The sequence below is a fragment of the Falco naumanni genome, chromosome 9 (genome assembly GCF_017639655.2).
Source record: "Falco naumanni isolate bFalNau1 chromosome 9, bFalNau1.pat, whole genome shotgun sequence".
Taxonomy (NCBI): Eukaryota; Metazoa; Chordata; class Aves; order Falconiformes; family Falconidae; genus Falco; species Falco naumanni.
In genome coordinates this window covers 8,807,170-8,826,905 of record NC_054062.1, presented here as the reverse complement: position 1 = coordinate 8,826,905, position 19,736 = coordinate 8,807,170, and the positions used below count along the sequence as shown (strand labels likewise).

General features: G+C 40.8%; 2 protein-coding genes across 9 annotated transcripts; one reads left to right on the top strand and one right to left on the bottom strand.

Annotated features, from left to right (window-relative positions):
* Positions 1-20: 20 nt before the first annotated feature.
* STKLD1 (serine/threonine kinase like domain containing 1) lies at positions 21-14,154 on the top strand. Of its 6 annotated transcripts, XM_040605278.1 has the most exons (19): positions 21-331; positions 770-865; positions 1,308-1,352; positions 2,655-2,729; positions 3,398-3,502; positions 3,701-3,771; positions 4,355-4,470; positions 4,926-5,038; positions 5,140-5,300; positions 5,763-5,893; positions 6,404-6,487; positions 7,732-7,848; positions 8,437-8,571; positions 9,466-9,594; positions 10,711-10,839; positions 11,748-11,876; positions 12,424-12,561; positions 12,860-12,939; positions 14,038-14,154. In XM_040605278.1, exons 1-19 carry the CDS (start codon positions 317-319, stop codon positions 14,083-14,085), a joined length of 1,917 nt encoding a protein of 638 aa, XP_040461212.1. In that variant the 5' UTR covers positions 21-316; the 3' UTR covers positions 14,086-14,154. The 6 variants fall into 6 exon arrangements, with proteins under 6 accessions (XP_040461212.1, XP_040461213.1, XP_040461208.1 ...); XM_040605279.1 differs by lacking the exon at positions 770-865; XM_040605274.1 differs by lacking the exon at positions 21-331 and having other exon boundaries at positions 472-865; positions 5,790-5,893.
* Positions 14,155-14,396: 242 nt separating this feature from the next.
* Positions 14,397-19,651, bottom strand: REXO4 (REX4 homolog, 3'-5' exonuclease). 3 transcript variants are annotated; one of them, XM_040605282.1, is made up of 9 exons: positions 19,511-19,651; positions 19,109-19,444; positions 18,444-18,793; positions 17,995-18,150; positions 17,594-17,787; positions 17,054-17,142; positions 16,393-16,467; positions 15,629-15,703; positions 14,397-14,805 (listed from the first exon to the last, which is right to left on the bottom strand). In XM_040605282.1, exons 2-9 carry the CDS (start codon positions 19,286-19,288, stop codon positions 14,704-14,706), a joined length of 1,221 nt encoding a protein of 406 aa, XP_040461216.1. In that variant the 5' UTR covers positions 19,289-19,444; positions 19,511-19,651; the 3' UTR covers positions 14,397-14,703. The 3 variants fall into 3 exon arrangements, with proteins under 3 accessions (XP_040461216.1, XP_040461215.1, XP_040461217.1); XM_040605281.1 differs by having other exon boundaries at positions 19,109-19,466; positions 19,511-19,589; XM_040605283.1 differs by lacking the exon at positions 15,629-15,703 and having other exon boundaries at positions 19,109-19,466; positions 19,511-19,589.
* Between the last annotated feature and the right edge of the window lie 85 nt (positions 19,652-19,736).

Here is a 19,736-nt window from a genome sequence, read left to right as displayed (position 1 = left end):
AGCCCCGCCCCTGCGTGCCGCCCTCTTAAAGAGGCCGCACACCCCGCTGAAACAGCGTGTGGAGCAGCGGCGGGGGATACGGTTGTGCCGCCCCGTTTCTAATTTGTTTTTATTATTTTATTTTTATTTATTTTTTCTTCTTTTCTCCTTCAGTGTATAGCGGCAGCTTTTTGGTCTGAAAACGTCACCTGAGGGAAGGGGGAGCGCTCCCTGCCTGGCTCGGCCCTGTTAGGCACCCGGTGCCTGAGGGGCTACGCTGGGCCGGGGGCTCCTCACAGCCGCCCTGCCCTGCTGAGGGGCCGGGCACTGCCGCGCCATGGAGAGATACCAGGTGCTGGCCGAGGGGCCAGGCCCTGCTCGGCGGGAAGGGCCGGCTGCAGCCCTGTGGGTGCCGTAGGTGGTGCTGGGGGCTGTGTGTGGTACCCGGCCCTGGGGGGGGCTGCGGCCTGGGGGAGGGGGTGTGGGTACCCCGGGCGTGCCAGTGCTGTGACCGTGGGGAGGGGCTGTCGGTGGCTCTGGGAGAGTGTGGCCTTGAGGGCAGGGCTGCGTGGTGGGGGGGCACCGGGGCCTGCACAGCCCTGAGGAGATGGGCGCTGCTCCCAGTAGTAGGAGGGAAATGATGGGGGTTTCCCGGGAGGGACAAGGCCTGTGGCCCCCCAGCCGGGGAGCTGGAGGTAAGTGCTGTGTGGAGAGCATCTGGGGAGGCAGGGGGCTGTGGTGCTGCTATTTGGAGCTGGGTGGGTGTATTGATGTCGCCCCTGTGCTGCAGGTGCTGGAGCAGCTCCAGCCTGGGGCGCTGGGCACTGCGGTGGTAGCAGAACTGAAAACAGAGAAGAGTGCAGAGAAGAAGTACATAATAAAGCAGGTGAGAAGGTGGTTGCTAGGAAAACAGGAGTCTGTTGGCATGTTTGCCATCTCCATGGGCCCTTCTGATCGTAACGAACACATTAGGTGGCTTGGCCGTTGAGTAAGGGTAGGCTTATGGTTTACTGTGCTGCTGCTTTGGAAATTAGAACATTCAGGTCACTTTACTAGAATATTGAGGTTAAAACTGGGCAAAGAGGAGCAGCCTATTTATGTCCGTCCAGTGTGTTTTCACCTGGCTCGCTGCCGCTTTGACCGTGCGGGAGAAGGACTGGTTAGCTGGTGTGAATTCATCTAACACTCTGTTTCTGGCCATCTCCCAACAGAAAACTTACGCTAATTCATACCCAGTTTGCAGTTCAGTCCTCTTGGCACAGTTGTACTGGCTTAAAGTTTGCCTGCCTTTATATTACAAACTCATCCTTCTCTTTTGTTTGGTGCAGGTTGAATGCATTGAAGAAAAGCAAGCAAATGAGGCCTTGAAGGAGGTATCAGTGCAGTTTTGCTTTACTACTTCATTTGCAAAGACCAAAGTCTTAGCGGAACAAAGCCTTTTATCTACAAGGATTAACTAAGTAAATAGTCAAGATGATCAGGTAGAACTATATGAGGGGTGTTCTCGCTGCCCTCTGCTTGACCTCAGGCCAGGACTTTATATTGTTCTTTTATTTGAATATGTGGATTCAAATGGATAGCTGTTCTCAGAGGATAGTCCTTTTTCAGAGATTGATTGTTTTGTGCTGAAGACAAAGAGCAAAGCTCATCCTTTTGGCCTTGAAGCTGAAGGAGACTCTTGGTCTGTTCATAGTTTATTTTCAATAACTAAGTTTCTAGTTAGCATTTCATTATATCTTAATTTCTCAGATGTTTTTCGGTGTGAATGATTTGACTTTTTCTTCCTTTGTCCCTTATTTTTTGTGTGTGTATGCAAACTTGTTTCAGTGGCTTGAGTAAGAAGAAACATCAGAAATACTACTAGAATACCAAAATTTGTGCCAACAAAATATGTGAAGTAGCGCATGATGGATTAGTTTCAGAGTGTCCAGTATGCATGATATCTGCAGTTGTAAATGAGTGAGAAGGCATGTCTGTACAGATGCTTCATCCTACTCAAGAGATGACCTCTTGATGTACTGAGACTGGCTTTACTGATGAAGTTTGATCCCATTTTTCTGCTGATGTACACGTCTATTGAAATAAATGCAGTTGTGCCGACTGGGGGCATGGCTTTTCTTAGTTTTTCTGTTGTATTTGCACAGCCACAAACACGACTGTAGGAGAGTATGTTGAATTCTTTTTATCTTTTGTATCATCAGCAAATTTGCTGAAGTAATTGGTAACAGACTCCTACGCGGAAACCAGGTTCAAGGAGATAAGCATCTCACTAGTGTCATGTTTTCTGAGGTTTGAGCTTGCATAGGGGTTACTGGAAAGAATGGTTACGCTAGAAAAATCATCTCGTCTTTCATATTCTAAGATGTGTTTTCAGGTTAGGAAGTTAAGAACTGAAGGAGGAGGTTATGTATCATCTCCTAAAGGAGCAGTTTATATCCTTGAATCTTGCAAGGCTTTTACAGCATCACATTGAGTAGAGTCTTAGTGAAATATTTTCCTTAACTTGATACTTGTGCATGCAAATATGTAACAGAGCTTGCGCATTCCAAGACTTTGATCAGACACGCAACATGACCAAGTCAGGAACTGGCTTAGGATATTATTTAGAGTTCTGTCAATGGGAAGGACTGTGTAGTTGTATAGAAAGCTCTCTGTATCTTTTTTATTCTATGCAGGCCATGGATTTGCTAAAACTTCATCATCCAAACATCTGTACTTACAAGGAATTGTTTGTGACTTGGGATAATGAGGTGAGAATGAAATAGGATTGGGCAAACGGGCACACATGTTCAATGTTGTGGGCATGTGAGCATTTTTGAAGGTTTAAATTTGGGGTCATTAATGTGAGATACTAAAAGAGATTATTTGATCTGAAACAAGCCTGCTTTTTAAACTCCTAAATAAACATGCTGAAAAGCTGTGAAGTTACATGGATTGGAGTCTGTTGCATGGCAGTATTGCACACTGACTCACAGGTTCTGATGTGAATCAGCGTGCAGTACCAATTTTTCATGCAGGCATGAAAACATTTTTATAGGACACTATAGGAAGCTGAAAGCCTTGACTAACTTGCAGATTTTTTCCGGTGCTCAGGCAAAATTTGTGTTGGTTTTACGGATGCATATTTGACTTGAATTGTCCCATATGGCTTCACATAAGATGCTTGATAATGGATTTTTTGTTATCTGTGTCCCCCCCCCAAAAAAAAAAAACCAACCAAAACCAACAAACATGCTGTATCTTTTATTAAAGAAAGTAAATATTGTCTCCTCTGTGAGAGATTAATATTCTCAGAACGCCTTGGTATTAGTGAACATCACAGCCATCAGTTTGGCCAGGTGCTCAGTTTTATCTTTCTTACTGGGTATGTTATTACCTGCAAAAAATTAAACAATTTCGGTGTAATGTTTTGTTACAGATATCATCTCTGTTCCTTTGTCTGGTAATGCAGTACTCGGGCCAAGGAGATCTTTCATCTGTAATCAAGGAAAAAAGGCAGAAGTCAGAAAAAATTACAGATGTGGTAAATGAAGAGGCATCTAGTTGAACTGACAGTCTCACTGCTTTTATATTTCTTACTCTGTATTTCCTCTTTCTCAAAGTCCTCCCCAAAACTTTCAAAGGCCAGTGTTTTGCTGAAGGGTGGTTTTGGACATATCTTCCAAAAGGTATTTGGAAGTTATTCTGTTGGTTACACTTTCATGTATATTCCCCTCAACAGGTGATTCTGAAGTTTCTGGGACAGATGGTAGATGCTTTGTTTTATATACACAAACAAAATATTTTCCACAGGTGAGTAGAAATCTTGTTCTCTGTCTGGTCATTGTTCTTTGCAATGTCTGTTGGTTCAGCACAGCTGCTCAGAGGCAGTGAATTTTACTGTTCCAAAAGCGGGAGTAGGAGGCAGAAATTCTGGACTTCATATATAGATAATTTTTCTGTGACTTCTGAAGTCATCTATTGAGTTTTGTCTAGAATTATCCATTTAAACAAGGTTTTCTCTGTGTTTAAATGTGCTGTAATTCTAATACTATTTTTAATACTAGAATATCTATCATCTCTGTTAATGCTTACATTTTGGTGACTGGTGGACAAGGTATACCTTGTATATCTAAAGTAAGAGACAACCATGGCATTCTATGTACAGATAAATTTGTCACAATCACAAATTTTAAAGCATTTGGTTGATTATCATTGTATATTAAAAAAACCTAAAAAAACACAAACAGAAAAAACCCAAAGCACTCGCCACAACCCCCAAAACAAAAAAAAAACCCAAACCTAAACCTTCTAATGTGTAAAGATGCTGGCAACCTGTAGTTAGGTATCATTAGACTCTAATTTCACAGGCTGACAGAAAATATTTGTGTTGCAGAAATCTCAAGCCATCAAACATACTTGTGATTGGTGAAGCATCTTTCATGCTGAGCGACTTCAGTACAGAAACACTTATGACAGATGAGCTGAAATGGAAAATAAGAGTGGAAGAAAGTAGATATTTGGTTTTTTACTTAATTTTTAAAAGATTCAGTTATGGTGGATATTTGTAGTCCTTGGAGAAAAATAAGTGAAAAAGGAAAAAAATTATCTTCCCTCCCTGTTCTCTGCATTATGCTATTTGTATTCTAAAGTATGAATAGTATATTCATGGGCAGTTGCCTGCAGCATTAATTGTGTTCACAACTGAAAAATAAAGATACATCTGTGAATCTCGGATACTGCAACAGATACCATTCCTTTTTAGCTTGATACATATGCAGTAACATCTTAGAAAATTGTTGATTAGTTATAGTGTGTTTCTTAGTCTTTTGTGGCATATTCCCAGTAAAAAATGTCTAATCTCTGCAGGATATCTCTAAATTATAAAACAATTGCCTGCAGTTTATGCAGAAAATGGTGTATAGTACAATGTCAGCAACATGACTGTATGATTCTTATTTCAACAGATAGCAAGTCTTGGATGGCTCCGGAAACATTTCATTTTTCTTTTACTGAGAAGTCTGACATCTGGTCTCTAGGTTGTATTCTACTTGACATGTCGACCTGCTTTGTTCTGAATGTATGTAGTAATGTTTCATTATAGATTTAAAATGTCATGGGCCCACCAGGATATCTGTAAATGAGTGTGTGAAAGCTCTTCTGGTACTACGCTTTTTACAGGCAGAAGAGATAACTTCATTGCTGCAGGATATTAGACAGGATACTGGCCGTCTTGAGGGAGTTCTAACACTAATGCAAAATGGAGATAACAGCTCTTCGCCTTTATTTCCAATTTTATGTATGATGCTACAGATTCAGCCCAGCTTGAGACCCACAGCAAAGTGAGTTCTGGATGCTTTCCGTCTGTTATTTTTTAGTCCTAAATCTCACCTACCTTGACAAAGATGGGAATGTTAGCTACTTATTGAAAGAGATTGTCAAGGCTGCTGATCTTACTGCCTTGACTAATTGCATTATTAAGAGTCAAAGAGTTAGTCTTCATTCAGAAGTAGGCATTCTGATGTGTGAGGTGGTTTTTTTGAAGAGTTACATTGCAAACCATGTTATACACAATTTTACAAGCCATCAACTTGAAGTTGAGGCATGGCTTGCTCAGTGTAATTTCTTTCATTACCTGTTTTGAAGTAAATTGTTTTAAGTATTGTCAAAAATAATCCAGTCTTCAAGGAAGTATTATTAGCTTTTTATATCAAAATGAAACAAAGCCTGTAGAATTATTTTTTTTTTTTGGTAACTTACTAGTTCTAACTTACAGGTAATGCTTTTGTTTCTCATAATTATAGGGATCTGACTGATGTTCCATTTATTAGGGAATGTCTAACCGCTGCTGGTGCGTCTTCGGTAAAACTGGAAAAGTCTTTGCCTCCCAAAGTAATAGATGTGCTCCTTGAGGGAGGAATTGCAAGTGTTCTAGGTAATAAGGAAAATTAATGTAATGGGGATTTTTCCTAGGAAATAAACCATGTGTTTTCCAGTCAGCATGTATTCTACTTGAAAATGAATTATTGGGTGTTCATTTTACTTGAAATAAAATGGGATGCTATTTGGAGGAAGGATCACTTTTGTCAATTCATGCCAGCAAAGGATCTGCTCTGTTATTTTCCTTGGAAGTAAGGAAGTTATCTTAATGTGAGAAGGCTATTGGAATAATGCATTCAAAGCCCCTATCCCTGTTCTGATTTAATATTCAAACAGGTCTACAAAATATATAACGCCAAATACACAATTATACAGGTGAATCATAACACTTTGTGATATTTAAATATTTGATGCAGTAGGGGAAAAGTTTTTCTCTTTTCAACAATCACAAATTACATTATTTTCATTTATATAAATTCAGTTCTTGGACAGAATAGAGAAAATCTGAGTGCTTTTTGTAAGTGTTTGTATCGGATGGTTAGAAGAATTTTCTTGGTTTATATAGAATTTATGCAGGCTTTCTGGGATATAGAAGAAGTACAGGCTGAAGCTATTCAGCACCTTGCCAGCTTTGCAAGAGATAAAAGTGGTAAGGCACTGCTTTACTAATTTATTCTGCTCTTTCCTTACGTTTTGAGATAATAGGAATTAAATGAGAATGAAATTTCTCTCTTCCTAGTTCTCACTTTTGGAATGTACTGGAATAGGCCACTAATTGATGTGATTGTGTTGGTACTTGTTTTGTAAATGCTTTTGTTGAACAGCAGAGGTGTCTTACTGGATGAGAAAAATGGGCACTGGAAAAAAACTACTTAGTGATATTTCAGTTGGCAGCTAAGGTCAACTGGCAAACTGACATTTGAGGAAGGTAATTCATATCAGCGTTGGGGCAACTGGGGGGTAATACCTAGGGCTGTAAGAGCAAAAGGAAGCTACATATGTCTAGTTTGTGTGTCTAATAAAGCTGTGTGAGCGGAACTGTATGTTCTCCCAGCATCTGCACATCTTTCAGATTAATCTTTCAGATCAAGATTAATATTTTCAAAGCACTATGTTACCTCAGTTATAAAATGCACTATCATTTGATAGTGATAGCATTTTGATGTTGTGTTGTCATTGGCTCATGATGTTAAAGCACAGGGGTGTGCATATTTGTAATCAATAAAGAAAAATAATTTGTTTTTTTTCCAAAAAAATTAATGAATGGTTCTTCATGATTCTCACTCAGTCCTATTGATGGCAGCACAAGGCTGTGCACGCATCTGACTTGTTTGGCACTTCTGCACCATGGCTTATCATGACTACTGCTCACAGCTTTGAAGATGCCCAAAATGGATCTCTAAAAACCATCCATTTTTTCCTCAACGCTTGATCATATATTTGCAGATACACTGAATAGCTGTGTTAGGTATTCCAAAAGCTCAAAGTCTTCCTAGAACTAGGGGCCCTGATGAAATACTTCCCTCCACAGGTTCTAAAAGCGTGGCTTTAGGCTCATGCACAATGTTCTGCTGCACAACTTGCTACATGACCAGTGAACAGTGCCAGTGTGACTTAATGAGGAATGTGCCAGCTACACTTAGCTTGCATACATTTGCAGCTGTCTTTAATAAAAGACATTTCTCATAGACTACAACATTCACTCTGTATTGTTCCATCTATACTTGTATTTTGTTCTCTTTGATTCAAGAGTGTTGTTCTGGTGTATCACACTGTCCACAGGGACTGTAATTTATTTGAAACTGGAACTGTTGTGCTTGGAGTATATATACTCACTGAGTCTTCTAAGCTGTGTAACTGAATGTTGTCTCAAATAATTTCTTTTCCATGCAGCCTTGCCCTATTTGCCAGCGTTCACAGAACTGATTACTTTTGCCATGAAGACTCATGTAGATTCTCTCAAGTTACAAGTAGATGGTTGCAGTTTATTGCTTGAAGTTCTTAGTCACGGTACAGTTACGAGACTTCCAATTTACCCTGATTAATACAGCCTATTTCTTGTAAAGTTAGGTGTAGTGGCTAAGGTTTTAAATCGGTCCAGTAACGATTTTAGGGGATAAATTTAAAGTAATAGAGGAATTCACTAGCTTTAATAAAGTCTGGATGCTCATGAACTTTATTCAGGACTAGTGTACATTAATTTTGTGTTGGTGTTAATTTTAAATTTAAACCAGGCTACTGATCTTAGGCTACCAAGTTTGTTTTCATGTTACGTAGAGTGTTACTAGACTGCATAAATAAGAGTAAGTGTTCTGGAATTTAAAACCATAAAAGCATTTTTTGGTCTCTTGTGTGGTCCCTGCTGTCACTTTCTTGGCAACTTACCTCAGTAACACCTGATAGCGATACAAGCTTGAAAATAGCAAGAGTTGTGTCTCAAAAGAAAACTTTAAGTAACTTTTGGATATGTTATGCTTAGAAATGCTGTTAATGGAATGCTTTCCTTAGTCTGACAGCAGGGGGTTCAGACTTTATTCAAAGCCTGAATAAGGCTTTGAACTGAAATGTTTGTTCTGTTGAAATGTTTACTTTTGACAGCTCTAGAACAGGATGTGGTGATGGCCCTGGATGAGAATGTGACCAGCTGTCTGTTAGACACAGTGAGAAAACACTCTGAAAATGAAGAGTTACTTTCGTTGGTCTGCACATTATTGATGATGATTTCAGCCAGTGGTGGGTCGCCTTGTTCACTTTTGGGGAATGTTCTTATGTTTCTCCTTTTATAATCTAAGATATAATTAAGAACTTGACTTCACTGAGAGATGTGGATGTCTGTAGGTACTACTTTAATAGTGGTAGAGAATGGCAAGACTGACTAGATATTGGTAAGATAACACTCCTGGAAGTGTTAGATACACTGCTGATGCTTCAGGTACTCACAGAATTATATTTACTAGAGTGGTCCTGCATTTCATCTTTTTTTAGAAACAAGTACAAACTGTGCAAATAGTAGTGGTTGGGAAAATGAGGGCACAGAACCTGGATTCTATTTTTGACTGTGCCACGGTGAATTGAAACTATCCTACTTAATTTCTGTACTTTTTTTCTCCTGAGTTTGTAATTGTTAAATATTTATAGTATTTTACTTGTTTTCAGTGTCAGTTCAACAGTCAACCATTTTTATAAATGGTTACAGAAGGATTTAACAGCAAGGGTGTAATCTAAAAAAAAAAAGTACAGTGTGTCAAGTACAAATAAACTTACCATCTAAGATCAAACTTTTTTATACAGTGTTTCCTAATTCTGAAGCTGAGGTAGCTTGGATTGCTAGGTTGCAAAGATTTGAAAAGTAGTATTTTATACCCTTGCAGTTCCTTTACTGCTTTGCAAATTTCAGGTCTGTAAGGAAAAAGGATGGCCAAACATCCTTTTTAAAGGGCTGCTTGTGCTAAACAGTATGGTTAAGTGCATCTTGTTAAAAGAATCTGGTCTGTTCTCTTGCTTTCTTTTGTTCCGCTGATGGTATCCTGTTACTGGTTTGTTACTGCTGTTTAAATATGTAATGCTGTCTGTTGCAAGGACAGTGAGTGGGACAAAAATACAGATTCCATATAATTTGTTTTTCAGAAGTTGCTGCAGAGAATCTAAAGAAAGTTGGAGTAATTCCAGACCTCCTGTCAATTTTAAGAAATTATCTTCATAATGAAAAGATCTGCTTCTCTTGCTGTGGAGTTCTCTGGAGCTTGGCTGTGAGCGGTAAGTAGAACACAGCAAGTATTGTGCCTAGAGTCATGTGACTGAAAGGCAGCAGGTATTGTGCCTAAAGGGTTCAGACATTCCTGTTGCTGGGACTGGATTTTTCTTCTTTCTCACATTCTGGAGAGATGTCTCCACAGCACTACTAGAATAACTTTAAGTGATCTGGAGTTATATGAGAGAAGACTAAAATCTAATGCAGACTTTAGCAACCCTTCTTGTGATAAGGTTTCAAAGTCAAATTCTTACAGTTCAGGCCAAGATATGGCTTATGAGTAGACCGTCAGTAACGGAAGGGTACGCACAGTTTCTGGTTTGTCAGTCATGTGGGTTTTGCTCTGCTTTTAGCAGAGGGAGTGCAGTGAAAATAGCATATTAGGTTAGGTATCAGAATAGCATTTGGAATTAATAGCACCTTATTTCTTTGAATCACATTTCTCTTGGCAGCACTGGTGTAAATCTTGAGTTGGACATCAAGATTTGCTTTTCCAGGAGAAATATGACTGGCAAGGTGGCAAGTGTACTCTTCCCATTGCCTTAGAACTAAACTACTGTCACCTGACAGTATTGGAGAGCCATGGGTGATGGATTGAGCTGACCCCTTCTAATGAGACCATGCTGGGAGTTTTTTAGGGGATTTGTTTCTATGACATGTTCTTGTCTAGGTGTATGGTGTTGCAATCATTAAGGAAGGCTGAAAGCACAGAATGTGCACAATTGTACTTGGTGTGTTTTATTCCCTCTGTGCAGCAAACTATCCATTTAATTTATGGAACTAAATATCCATCCTGCCGACCGTATTCTGTTGAAAAGGTAGTTATTTTTGGAGGTTTCTTACTGTGATCCCCATGTATAATTTAAATGGCAAAGAACTTCTCCAGGAGCCAGTTTTCACCTTTCTGCAATAAACATTACTGTCAGTTCTGTAAAATTTGAATGTGGCTTTGTACATTTTGGATTCCTTCCCTCTGCCGTTGTCCATACTAAAATAACGTCGCAGTACTCCAATGGTATCACCCATTAGGTTTTACTGATACATGCACATTGTAAGTCAAATTGTGATACTATTACTTGATTGAATAACTGATGCATTCCCTTTTTGTTACGGTAATTCAGAGAATAATGTAGACAAAGCATTGCTGAAAAGTGCTGTTCCTGTGACCTCTGCGGTCCTTCAAGAGCACCTCCAGAACGGCACAGTTACGGAGTCTGCTTGCTCAGCTCTATGGGCATTGTCACTCCAAGGTGTGTTTTCCTTTTCTCCTTGTCCCCTGTGCATGGAAAAGGCTAGTGTGCCAGACCACGTCTGTCAGTGAGGAGCCTTGAAACACAGGCTGCTTGGCCTTAGCAGGCTCTGCAGATGGCAGCAGAGTTTGAAACTTGTATCATCTCTTAACCAGTCTTCCCTGTACTTGCTCTCTAATGCTCCCTAATGAAGCCATTTCTGATGAGCTGTAGCAATTATATAACTAGGTACCGATAACGATTACTGTAACGATGGGCAGCTATGACAACCCCCATTGTGCAGAGCACTCCAGCTTATCTCTTAAGACCAACAATCCCATTTGTGTTACTCCTTTGAACATAGCATTAGTGTTGTGCAGCATGGGCTGGGAGGTTTGGGTTTATGCCATTTGCTTTTTAAATTGGGAACTATATTTCAGATTAAAAAATAAAGTATCACTGTCATTATCATGTGCACTAAAGAACACATTCTTGCAGTACTGCTCTGTCTTATTTCTTCCTCATGAAAGAATATTGCTGTACCTTTACCTGCTGCCCTGTGCTTAACGCCATTGTTTTCACCAAGATGAGCTGAATAAACACCCTGAGCAATCTCATTTCAAGTACCCATCAGCAGAACAAGCTGGATATTCAGGACTGGCCATTCCTTTTGGCTTGGAGAATGAAAGGGAATCTTGGCACAGAAGATATATCAGAAATTTCTCCTAGACCTGGATCAAGTCACGATAAAGACTTTATTTGGCCTTTTGTACTGCAGTACAGGCTTTCACATGCTTTTTTTGTAATTTTTCACATAATTAAAAAGTCCTTTTAGAAAGAGGAGCCAAAATTTGAAATGCTGAGGAGCATTTTGAAGGTTTTTGAGAATATTGAAGCTTTGGAGTTTTGTGTGTGGTTTGCTTTTAAAGGTTGCTTAACTGAAAATGAGTATGAGCCCATAACAGCGCTTCTGCTGGATGCACTCAGGAAGAACCCAGAAAGACCAGTGCTGGTGAAGAACGCCTGCCAGGCGTTAGCAAGCCTTCTAAGGCTATCTGGTAACATTCAGCAATTCTTTTTTTTATTAATAGCAAATCAGCTCAGAAGTGGATGTCTCTGTATAGTTCAAGAGTTCATAGTGGGATTGGGATTGACATCTGTCCTGCCGAGTTAATCTTTTCTTGCAGGACAGAGTGGAAGAGGAGATAGTGAAACTGAAGGTGCAAATTTTTTTCTTTCCACAGACCCAGCATGCACGTGTGAGAAGTATTAGATCGGTATAATCAGATCTATTAATAACTTGAGAGTGTTTTGTTATATTACAATGAAGTTGTTTCAACAGTGTAAAAGGGTCGAGCTGAATCAATGTGAAAACAATAAACATTCAAATACCACTTCTGTCCTGCATGACAGTGTCAGCTGCATATATGGTCTTGTACTTGTTGCCCAGATATGCTTCAGCATAGCTTTTAGGAAGACTGAAAGTAATGGGCATGACTTCCTGGAAAAAATATTACATATGTGCTAGCTGGAGCAGCGGATTGGAAAGCAGATAATGCAGTTTGCAGTGATCAGTGAGCCCAGCAGTGTTTGTCTCCCTTTCAGAAATATCAGCTTTGAGATTTATAACGGATTCAAAAGGCAGTGGAATAAACCTGATCAAAGATGCCTACCACCTTCACTTTGATAATCCAGAAGTGGTGGAAAACATCTGTATGCTGATTAATGAGATGGCTCAGTATGGTAAGATAGTGTGGTATTTGTTGAGTCTCTTCCTCTCCTTCACTCCCAAAAGAAAACTGTAACAGCAGCTGCTCGGGGTCAGGAAAGACTTGGGTATCTGAGAAAGGAGAATGAATTAGAGCCGAGAGTTCATTCCACTTGTTCTTGAATAATTATAAATGCCACTCTGATGTTACAACACTGTAACTTGATCTAATGTTATCTTGCCTTCTCTTTGTGTAGATCTGTCCTCTCTCTGCTCTCCTTTAGCTTCAGCCTTGTGAGTAACCGTCAATTATCCTGCTCGTTTACATTACAGATGATGTTGTGCTGGATATGCTGTCCCAGAAAATGGAAGACCTGCTGTCTGAAATAAAAATCCGGTTTCCATCTAGCATGGTATGTAGAAGTCCCTGATAATAGGAGTTGGATGCTTAGCCTGTTATTTCTGGTTATGGATTTTATAATTTTCAAATAGTTGGAATTACATAGTGCAGAAACTTACAGAATTAGGTGTATAAGAAGAGTGAGTTTTTAAGAATATTTCTAACTACTGAAAACAAGTAGTTGGAAGTTTTTTTTCCTTTATGCTGTAATATTTTTTAAGACTGTTCTGGTCTTTTGCAACATTGCATTGCATTAATTTACCACATCCTTCACACTAAAACAGGCTAAAGGTTACAGGAATAAAGCATAAGTATATTATATCCAGTTATTTTTTTGCAAGTGGCATCCTTAAAAAATAAAACCCCAAAACCCAACAAAACAAGCCCTTGTCACAGTTTGTCTGAAGATTTAACTTGTATTAAATTTCAACAGTAGTCATACTGAAAAAAGGTAACTGTCAAGACACCAGAAACGGCAAGGTTATTCAAGTTATTTAATGTGTTACACTAGTATTACCTTTGCAACAGCTTGCTGTCAAGAAACTAGTAATTAGAAGTTTGTTCATCAAGCCAACAGAACTGGTTAGTCTTATAACATTGCTCTTTAGTTACATGTAAGGCTGTTTACATAACTTGTCTCAAAGACAGTTAAATGCAGACTTGCTCTCCTGTGTCTCCTGCGTGCATTGCCTGTGCTGTTTTAATGAACGCTGCAGCTTGAAGGTAATGCAGAAAAATCATGAAAGAGAAGAAAGCTCCCTCTTCTGTTGTAAACCTTATTCATCGTTCCTCATGTCCCATTGACAGCACAGACAGACCAGAACACTCTCATTCTAGCAATAGAGCATGTGACATGCAACTGCTAAATCTCCAAAACACATTCCTTGTAACCTTCCAGTATCCATTTAGATTATTTAAATCATAGCATTAGTATTCAGTCTGGTAATGATAGCTCCTTTGGATTTTGCAGAATCAGACCCCACAAAGGTTTAAAACACCAGCCACTTTAAAGACCTATGTTAGATACAGTGTTTTTATTAATAAATGAATATAAAAATAAGTGAAGCAACAGGGTAACCTTTTATTTGACAATTCTCACATTTCTCTCCAGGAGATAATGACCCTTGTGGATGCAACGCTTCTGAAACTGCAGAAGTAAAAGAAATTTTTTGTACAAGAACAAGATTTGTACACTTCTGGTTCAGATAAAAAAAGCTTGGATCCTTCAGAAATACTGTAAAGGATTTTTCTCACCAGAAAGATTAATATTGGGCTATTAATAATATATAAACAGTTATATATTCTGTTCACTTGGGTATCACAACTGTGAGACTAACAGCAGTAAATAAGAATTCACTTTACTTTGTAGACTTTTAAGTATCTGAAATAAAGATTTTTAGTCTTGGGTGTTTCAGCAAACCAATAACAGTTTCTTCCTTCATCTAGTGTAATTTAAAACCACCTTTTAAAAAAAAAACAACAACTTATTCAGTGTATATTTCCTTTGCAGAAATTTAACTGAAATACTTAACAAATGCAGGCATTTGTTATGAGTATTTTTTAAAGACAATGGTAGGCATTAGGCATAGGTACCATCCAGAAAGGGGATACTAGCAGTATTCTTGTGTGGCAGCATTCAGGTACCAGGTTAGATGTATTGCCTTTTGATTGGTGTTTATGAAGTAGGTGCTGTCCGTTCTGAGTTCTTTCTAGATTTGCCCTGGAATGTGACACAAAACCAGCAAATGCTGCAGATAAAAACACAGGGTAGAATCATTCAAGTTTTACAATTTTTGTTGTTAGATTTGTTCTTAACAGCAGCTTCCCATTTCTTTTTCTCTAAGGTGTACAGTCTCATAGCTGCTTGTGCATCCTGAATCTAAAAGAGAACAGAAGCAACAGGAGGTTTAATGAAACATAGTTGAATCATGGTTTAAGAACATTGTTGTTAATAAGCAGCTAAATCTTCCATCACTTTAATACATCCTTTCAATTAACATTTCATAATCTCTTTCTAGATTTAGGTTCTGTGACTAGTGGAGGGGATGAGTATGTATTCAGACTGCACGCCCCACCACAAGGCTACGTATTTCTCTTTCTGATTGTGAGCTGGAAAGCCATAATGGAAAAAATACTCTTGATACAGAAAATACATTGAGATAGATATATATTGAAAAATACTCGATACGGTATCTTGGAGATATCTTTTTGATACTCTTGTGAGAGTACGTGGTCACAATTTGCCCTGCTTCTTCAGTTCATTGCTCTGCTATATCCTCCCGTCCACTGAAAGAAAGGAACTAGCTCCTGAGATTCAGTAGTAGGCTCTCAAGCTATTTTACGCAACCTACCACAATACAGTGGTGCAGGGCGCTGCTTGTAAGGTAAGCTGTCAATACTTGAGAATTACTTTTTTCCCCTGGGTATCTTCAATAACAAGAATTACTATTTAAGCAAAATACAGTTGACTTGTGTAAAATAAGTTGAAAATAAGAAAGTAATCAAAGTGTTACGAGACATGCAATGGTAAGCAAGCTTAGGTGACAATCTCACTGCAGGATGGTGTCCCAGCAGAGCTTGCTAACTTTCAATAAGAGACTAGATAGAAACCACAGCATTCTGGATTGAACCCAGATCCTAGAGCTAATGTGTAGTACCTTGCTGATCTACCCAAAAATGTTATGTTCTGATGAGATACATACTGAGCAGTGCTCCGATGTCTGCACTTGAACATTCAGCAGTCTCTCACAGAGCAGTTTCAATGATGGCCGTCCGTTCTAGAAACAGAAAAGGTAGAATCGTGCTGTCTTGCACTATTTGAAAAACATACATAGATGTGTGTGCATATATAAATTATTCATTTAAGTGTACTCCTCAAAGTACAGCACATCTCTGCTTCTACTGGTGAATTGTCAAGAATAATGAATTATAAGCTTTATGCATGCACTGCTGAAAGGATTTTTTGTATTACCATAATCCTAAGGTTTGTTTGTTGTGAAAAAGAAAACCTGAGTTTGTAGTTACAAAATTTAAAGTATCTCCCTATAATCTGAACCTTTACTCCTGCAGAAACATGAAGCCATCTATTGTTTTTTTATATCCCTACGGAAACGATACCATTAAGATGACTGCATAAGCCTTACCACAAGGAGGACTCTATCACCTTATTTTGCTGTCCAGAAAAGCATTACAAAGACCATGCAAGTGCTCAAGAATGTAAGAGCCACTAGATTTTGTGCACAGGTATTACTGGTGATGTTTGCACTGAACTATGTAACTTGGTGATTATTTCAATCACTAAGCATTCAACTAGACAAGGGTTTTTGAATGACAAAAGACTGGCATCCCCATTTCAGGTAGGAAAGAAGGAACAGGGTCAGGTAGAGGCGAGTGTAGGAGTGAGCTAGCAGCTGGGGGTCAGCAGCTCAAGAGTCAAATGAGGCGTGCCTTCCCATCAGTTTCTTACCTTGACTCTCTGTCTGAAAGGCTTGTATCTTTGTGTGTCACGTATCTTCTTCTGAGGGTGATCAAGAAATAGGACCTAGAAGAAATTACATTTCCAGTCCAAAAGTGTGCTGTTGCATGGAACTTTATACAGGTGAATGTAGAGCTTCCTGCTGTTTCCTTCCATCCGTTGCAAGAGACAGTTCAAACCCATGAATGAACAAGACCAAGATCATCCAGACACTGGCTGGGCTCAAGAACCACAGTTGTACTTGGGTATGAGAAACAAATTAATCTGGAGGCACCGCCTGCAGAGACTACCTGCAGTGCTGGTATGGCATGACATAAGATAGCTGTCTCTGGTAACCATGACCAGACTGCTGAGCTCTGGGGACTAAGCAAACATGCAGACGGGCTTTTGCATCATTCTGTTTCTTTCCTGGCTCCTTAGGAGGCAGATCAGTGCTATTAGCAACAGAGTTTGGAAGCTGAAGAACTTTAGTGAGCAAGTGGCTAGGGCTCTAATTGATGTAGCATGAAATTACAAGAAACTGAGGTAACAGTGATAAAGCTGTAGTTCCCAGGAGTTCAGGTATGTTCATCTGAATAATGTGTTAGAAATTTAATCAATTTTAAATCTTTTGGAGCCTTGTCCCCAAAGTAACAAACATGCAGCCGTATACCTTTAAATCATTGCGTAAAGCATGTCCAACTAAAATCCTCCCATTTAAGATGTTGGCGACCTCCTTCTGAACTGTTTTAAAATCTTCACCTAAAAATATCACACAAGGAAATACTTGCCATTATATGCATAAGACAACTAAGCAATTGTTTCAGCAGCTAAAACAGTGCATCTTTGCTGTGGAAGCAATTGTATCCTTAGGACTGCAGTTACATACATTTGTATAGTATGCTAAATCTTCTGCTTGTCAGAAGAGCATAGAGAATTCCATAAAGAACATAGCAATAGAAGCAAATAAACTTCCTATTATTCCCATAACATAATTCACAAGTTAATTTCTTCTAGGGCATTAGCGACCACTCTGTAAACTAAGTACTTCCCATGGTGGGTTTTTTAGCATTCAGACATTTTGTTTTCCATTTCCCAAAATAGGTCTAAAACTTTTCCGAAGTCAGCCAGTAATGTTTCTGTGATAACCTGTTACATTTTTCCCTCCTGAAAGAACATTTTTTTTAAAAAAAAACAAAAACAAACCTCCTACCTGTATTTATGTTCTCAGGGCGTATGCCACTAACAGCTGTTCTGTAATCAGTCACCTCTTCTGTAGGCTTGACATACTTGTCATAAACGCACTTTCCAAATTGATTCACGATGGACACACGAGCCACAATACTGTCTTCACCCTTCGGTCCCACTCCCACCATCTCACAGTCCATGGCTACAGCTCGTGTCAGCCTAAAAGACAAAGGACAGCATGGTGACACCTCTGTTACAGCGACCCCACAGCGGAGTTCACAAGGTGCACACGTCAATATGAACTGGGGAAACTCAGCAATTTATCTGTCAGCAGATGCAGGGAGATGTCAGCTTATGCTGTGCACCTGCAAATCACAGTTATTGGAAGATAATCTCAATGCCTCTGCTGAATGGAATGCCACTCACCCTTCAGAAGCCTTTTCTTTAACCAGCACCTGCTCCACAGACTGTTTGGGTTGGCCTGTTTCAAGTCCCAGATTTCTTCTAGCAATTTTTGCTGCTTCAGGTCCTATTGCTGCTTCAATATCGTTTGGATCAACGTCATCAAACCAGATTTCAGCCCTGGTAAGTAAAGATTTAATTACATTTAATGGTCTTAAAGGAGTCTTGCACCTTTATATTGTAGAAAAAACATACTTATTTTTTAAATCAAGAAATTATCCCCAGGAAAATTAGTCTAGTACTGTCACCTATGCAGGTTTGTTGCTATATCTGAGGAGCAGGGGCAGCATGTGTCTCACTTCTCCCCAAAACTTAGTCTGGAAGAAGCTGTTTAGAATATACTGCTCTGTGCTCCTTAAGTACACCTCCCAAAATAAATATCCACATACACGTATGATGCCTGAAGTACTCACTCTTTGGGTTGCTCCTCTGCATGTTCTTCAGCTTTCCTCCTCTTATGTTTTATATTAACTTTCTCCTTTAAAATACTGCCATTTTTCTTTTTTTCTTTGCAGCCTTTTCCACCGCTTTTGGTACTATTTAATTTCTCATCCACTGCAACGCTCTTGGATTTTTCCTTAGCCAGAGGAGGGCTGTCTTTAGCAGAACCATTGTCTGTTTTATGTGTGGATTTGGCCTTCACCACATTCCCATTCACAGCTGGGACTCCCTGGCCATTTCCCGCTTTGACTGGGTGCTTTGTCGTGAATGTTTGACACGCAGAAACGGACTCATTAGCGCTATTTACCTTTTGCTTGAGTAGCTAGAACAAACAAACAAAACAAAATAAGGGAAAAAAGGATTATTTCCCTCCACTTCTGGTCCAGCACCTCTCCTGAGGGCTCCTGGCATCCTGCCTTTCATGGCTGCTTGGCACCACCTGGCTCGGGCCATCCCAGGTGCCTGCCCACCGCACTTTCTTGACACAATAATATCTTTTTTTTTTTTTCGTAATTACCACATACAAAGCAGAACCGCATTCAGAGAAGGGCAGGATGCCCCCCGGGCGCCTCCCCCGCCCCAGGCCCCCGGGGATGCCTCCGGCTCGCCCCAGCCGGGTGCCCCGGTCCTCCCTCACCTCCTGCAGCGCCTTCCAGTTGGAGGAGAACTCCCGGGGGCTGCGGGGGGGGGCCGCCGCCATGCCGGGGCCTTGTGGCGCGGGCCCCGCCGCCGCTTCCCCACGGCCGCGCCGGGCCTTCCTCTTCCTCCTCCTGCCCGTCCTGCGGGCCTCGGGCTCCGCGGGGCCCTGCTTCGCCATGCGGCCCCCCCAGCCCCCGCGGGGCAGCGAGTCCCAACCGGGCCGAGGCTGCAGCTCCCCGCCACGCCGGGGCCGCGCAGCGCCGCACCCGCCCGGTGGGGAACGCAGGCCCGCGCTTCGGTTCCGGGCTCCTGCTGGGCCTACGGCGGGGAGGGCCTAGCAGCTGCCGTGGGTTGACCTGGCAGCCGCCGTGGGTTGATTTGGCAGCTGCCGTGGGTTGACCTGGCAGCTGCTGTGGCGAGGCGTGGGCCCTGCCCAGGCTCAGGTGGAGCAGCAGTGAGCCCCTTTCCCCCCCGCCAGTCGCCTCTCGTGTGTTTGGCCGCTAAGGCTGGCGCAAAACTCGTTATTGCCGCGCTCTTTGGCTGAAGTCAAGTTGCAAACATTGCGCAAAGCCTCTCTCCCTCCAGCTGTCCGGGTGAAACCTGGGCTGCAGCTGCCCCCCCGCCTG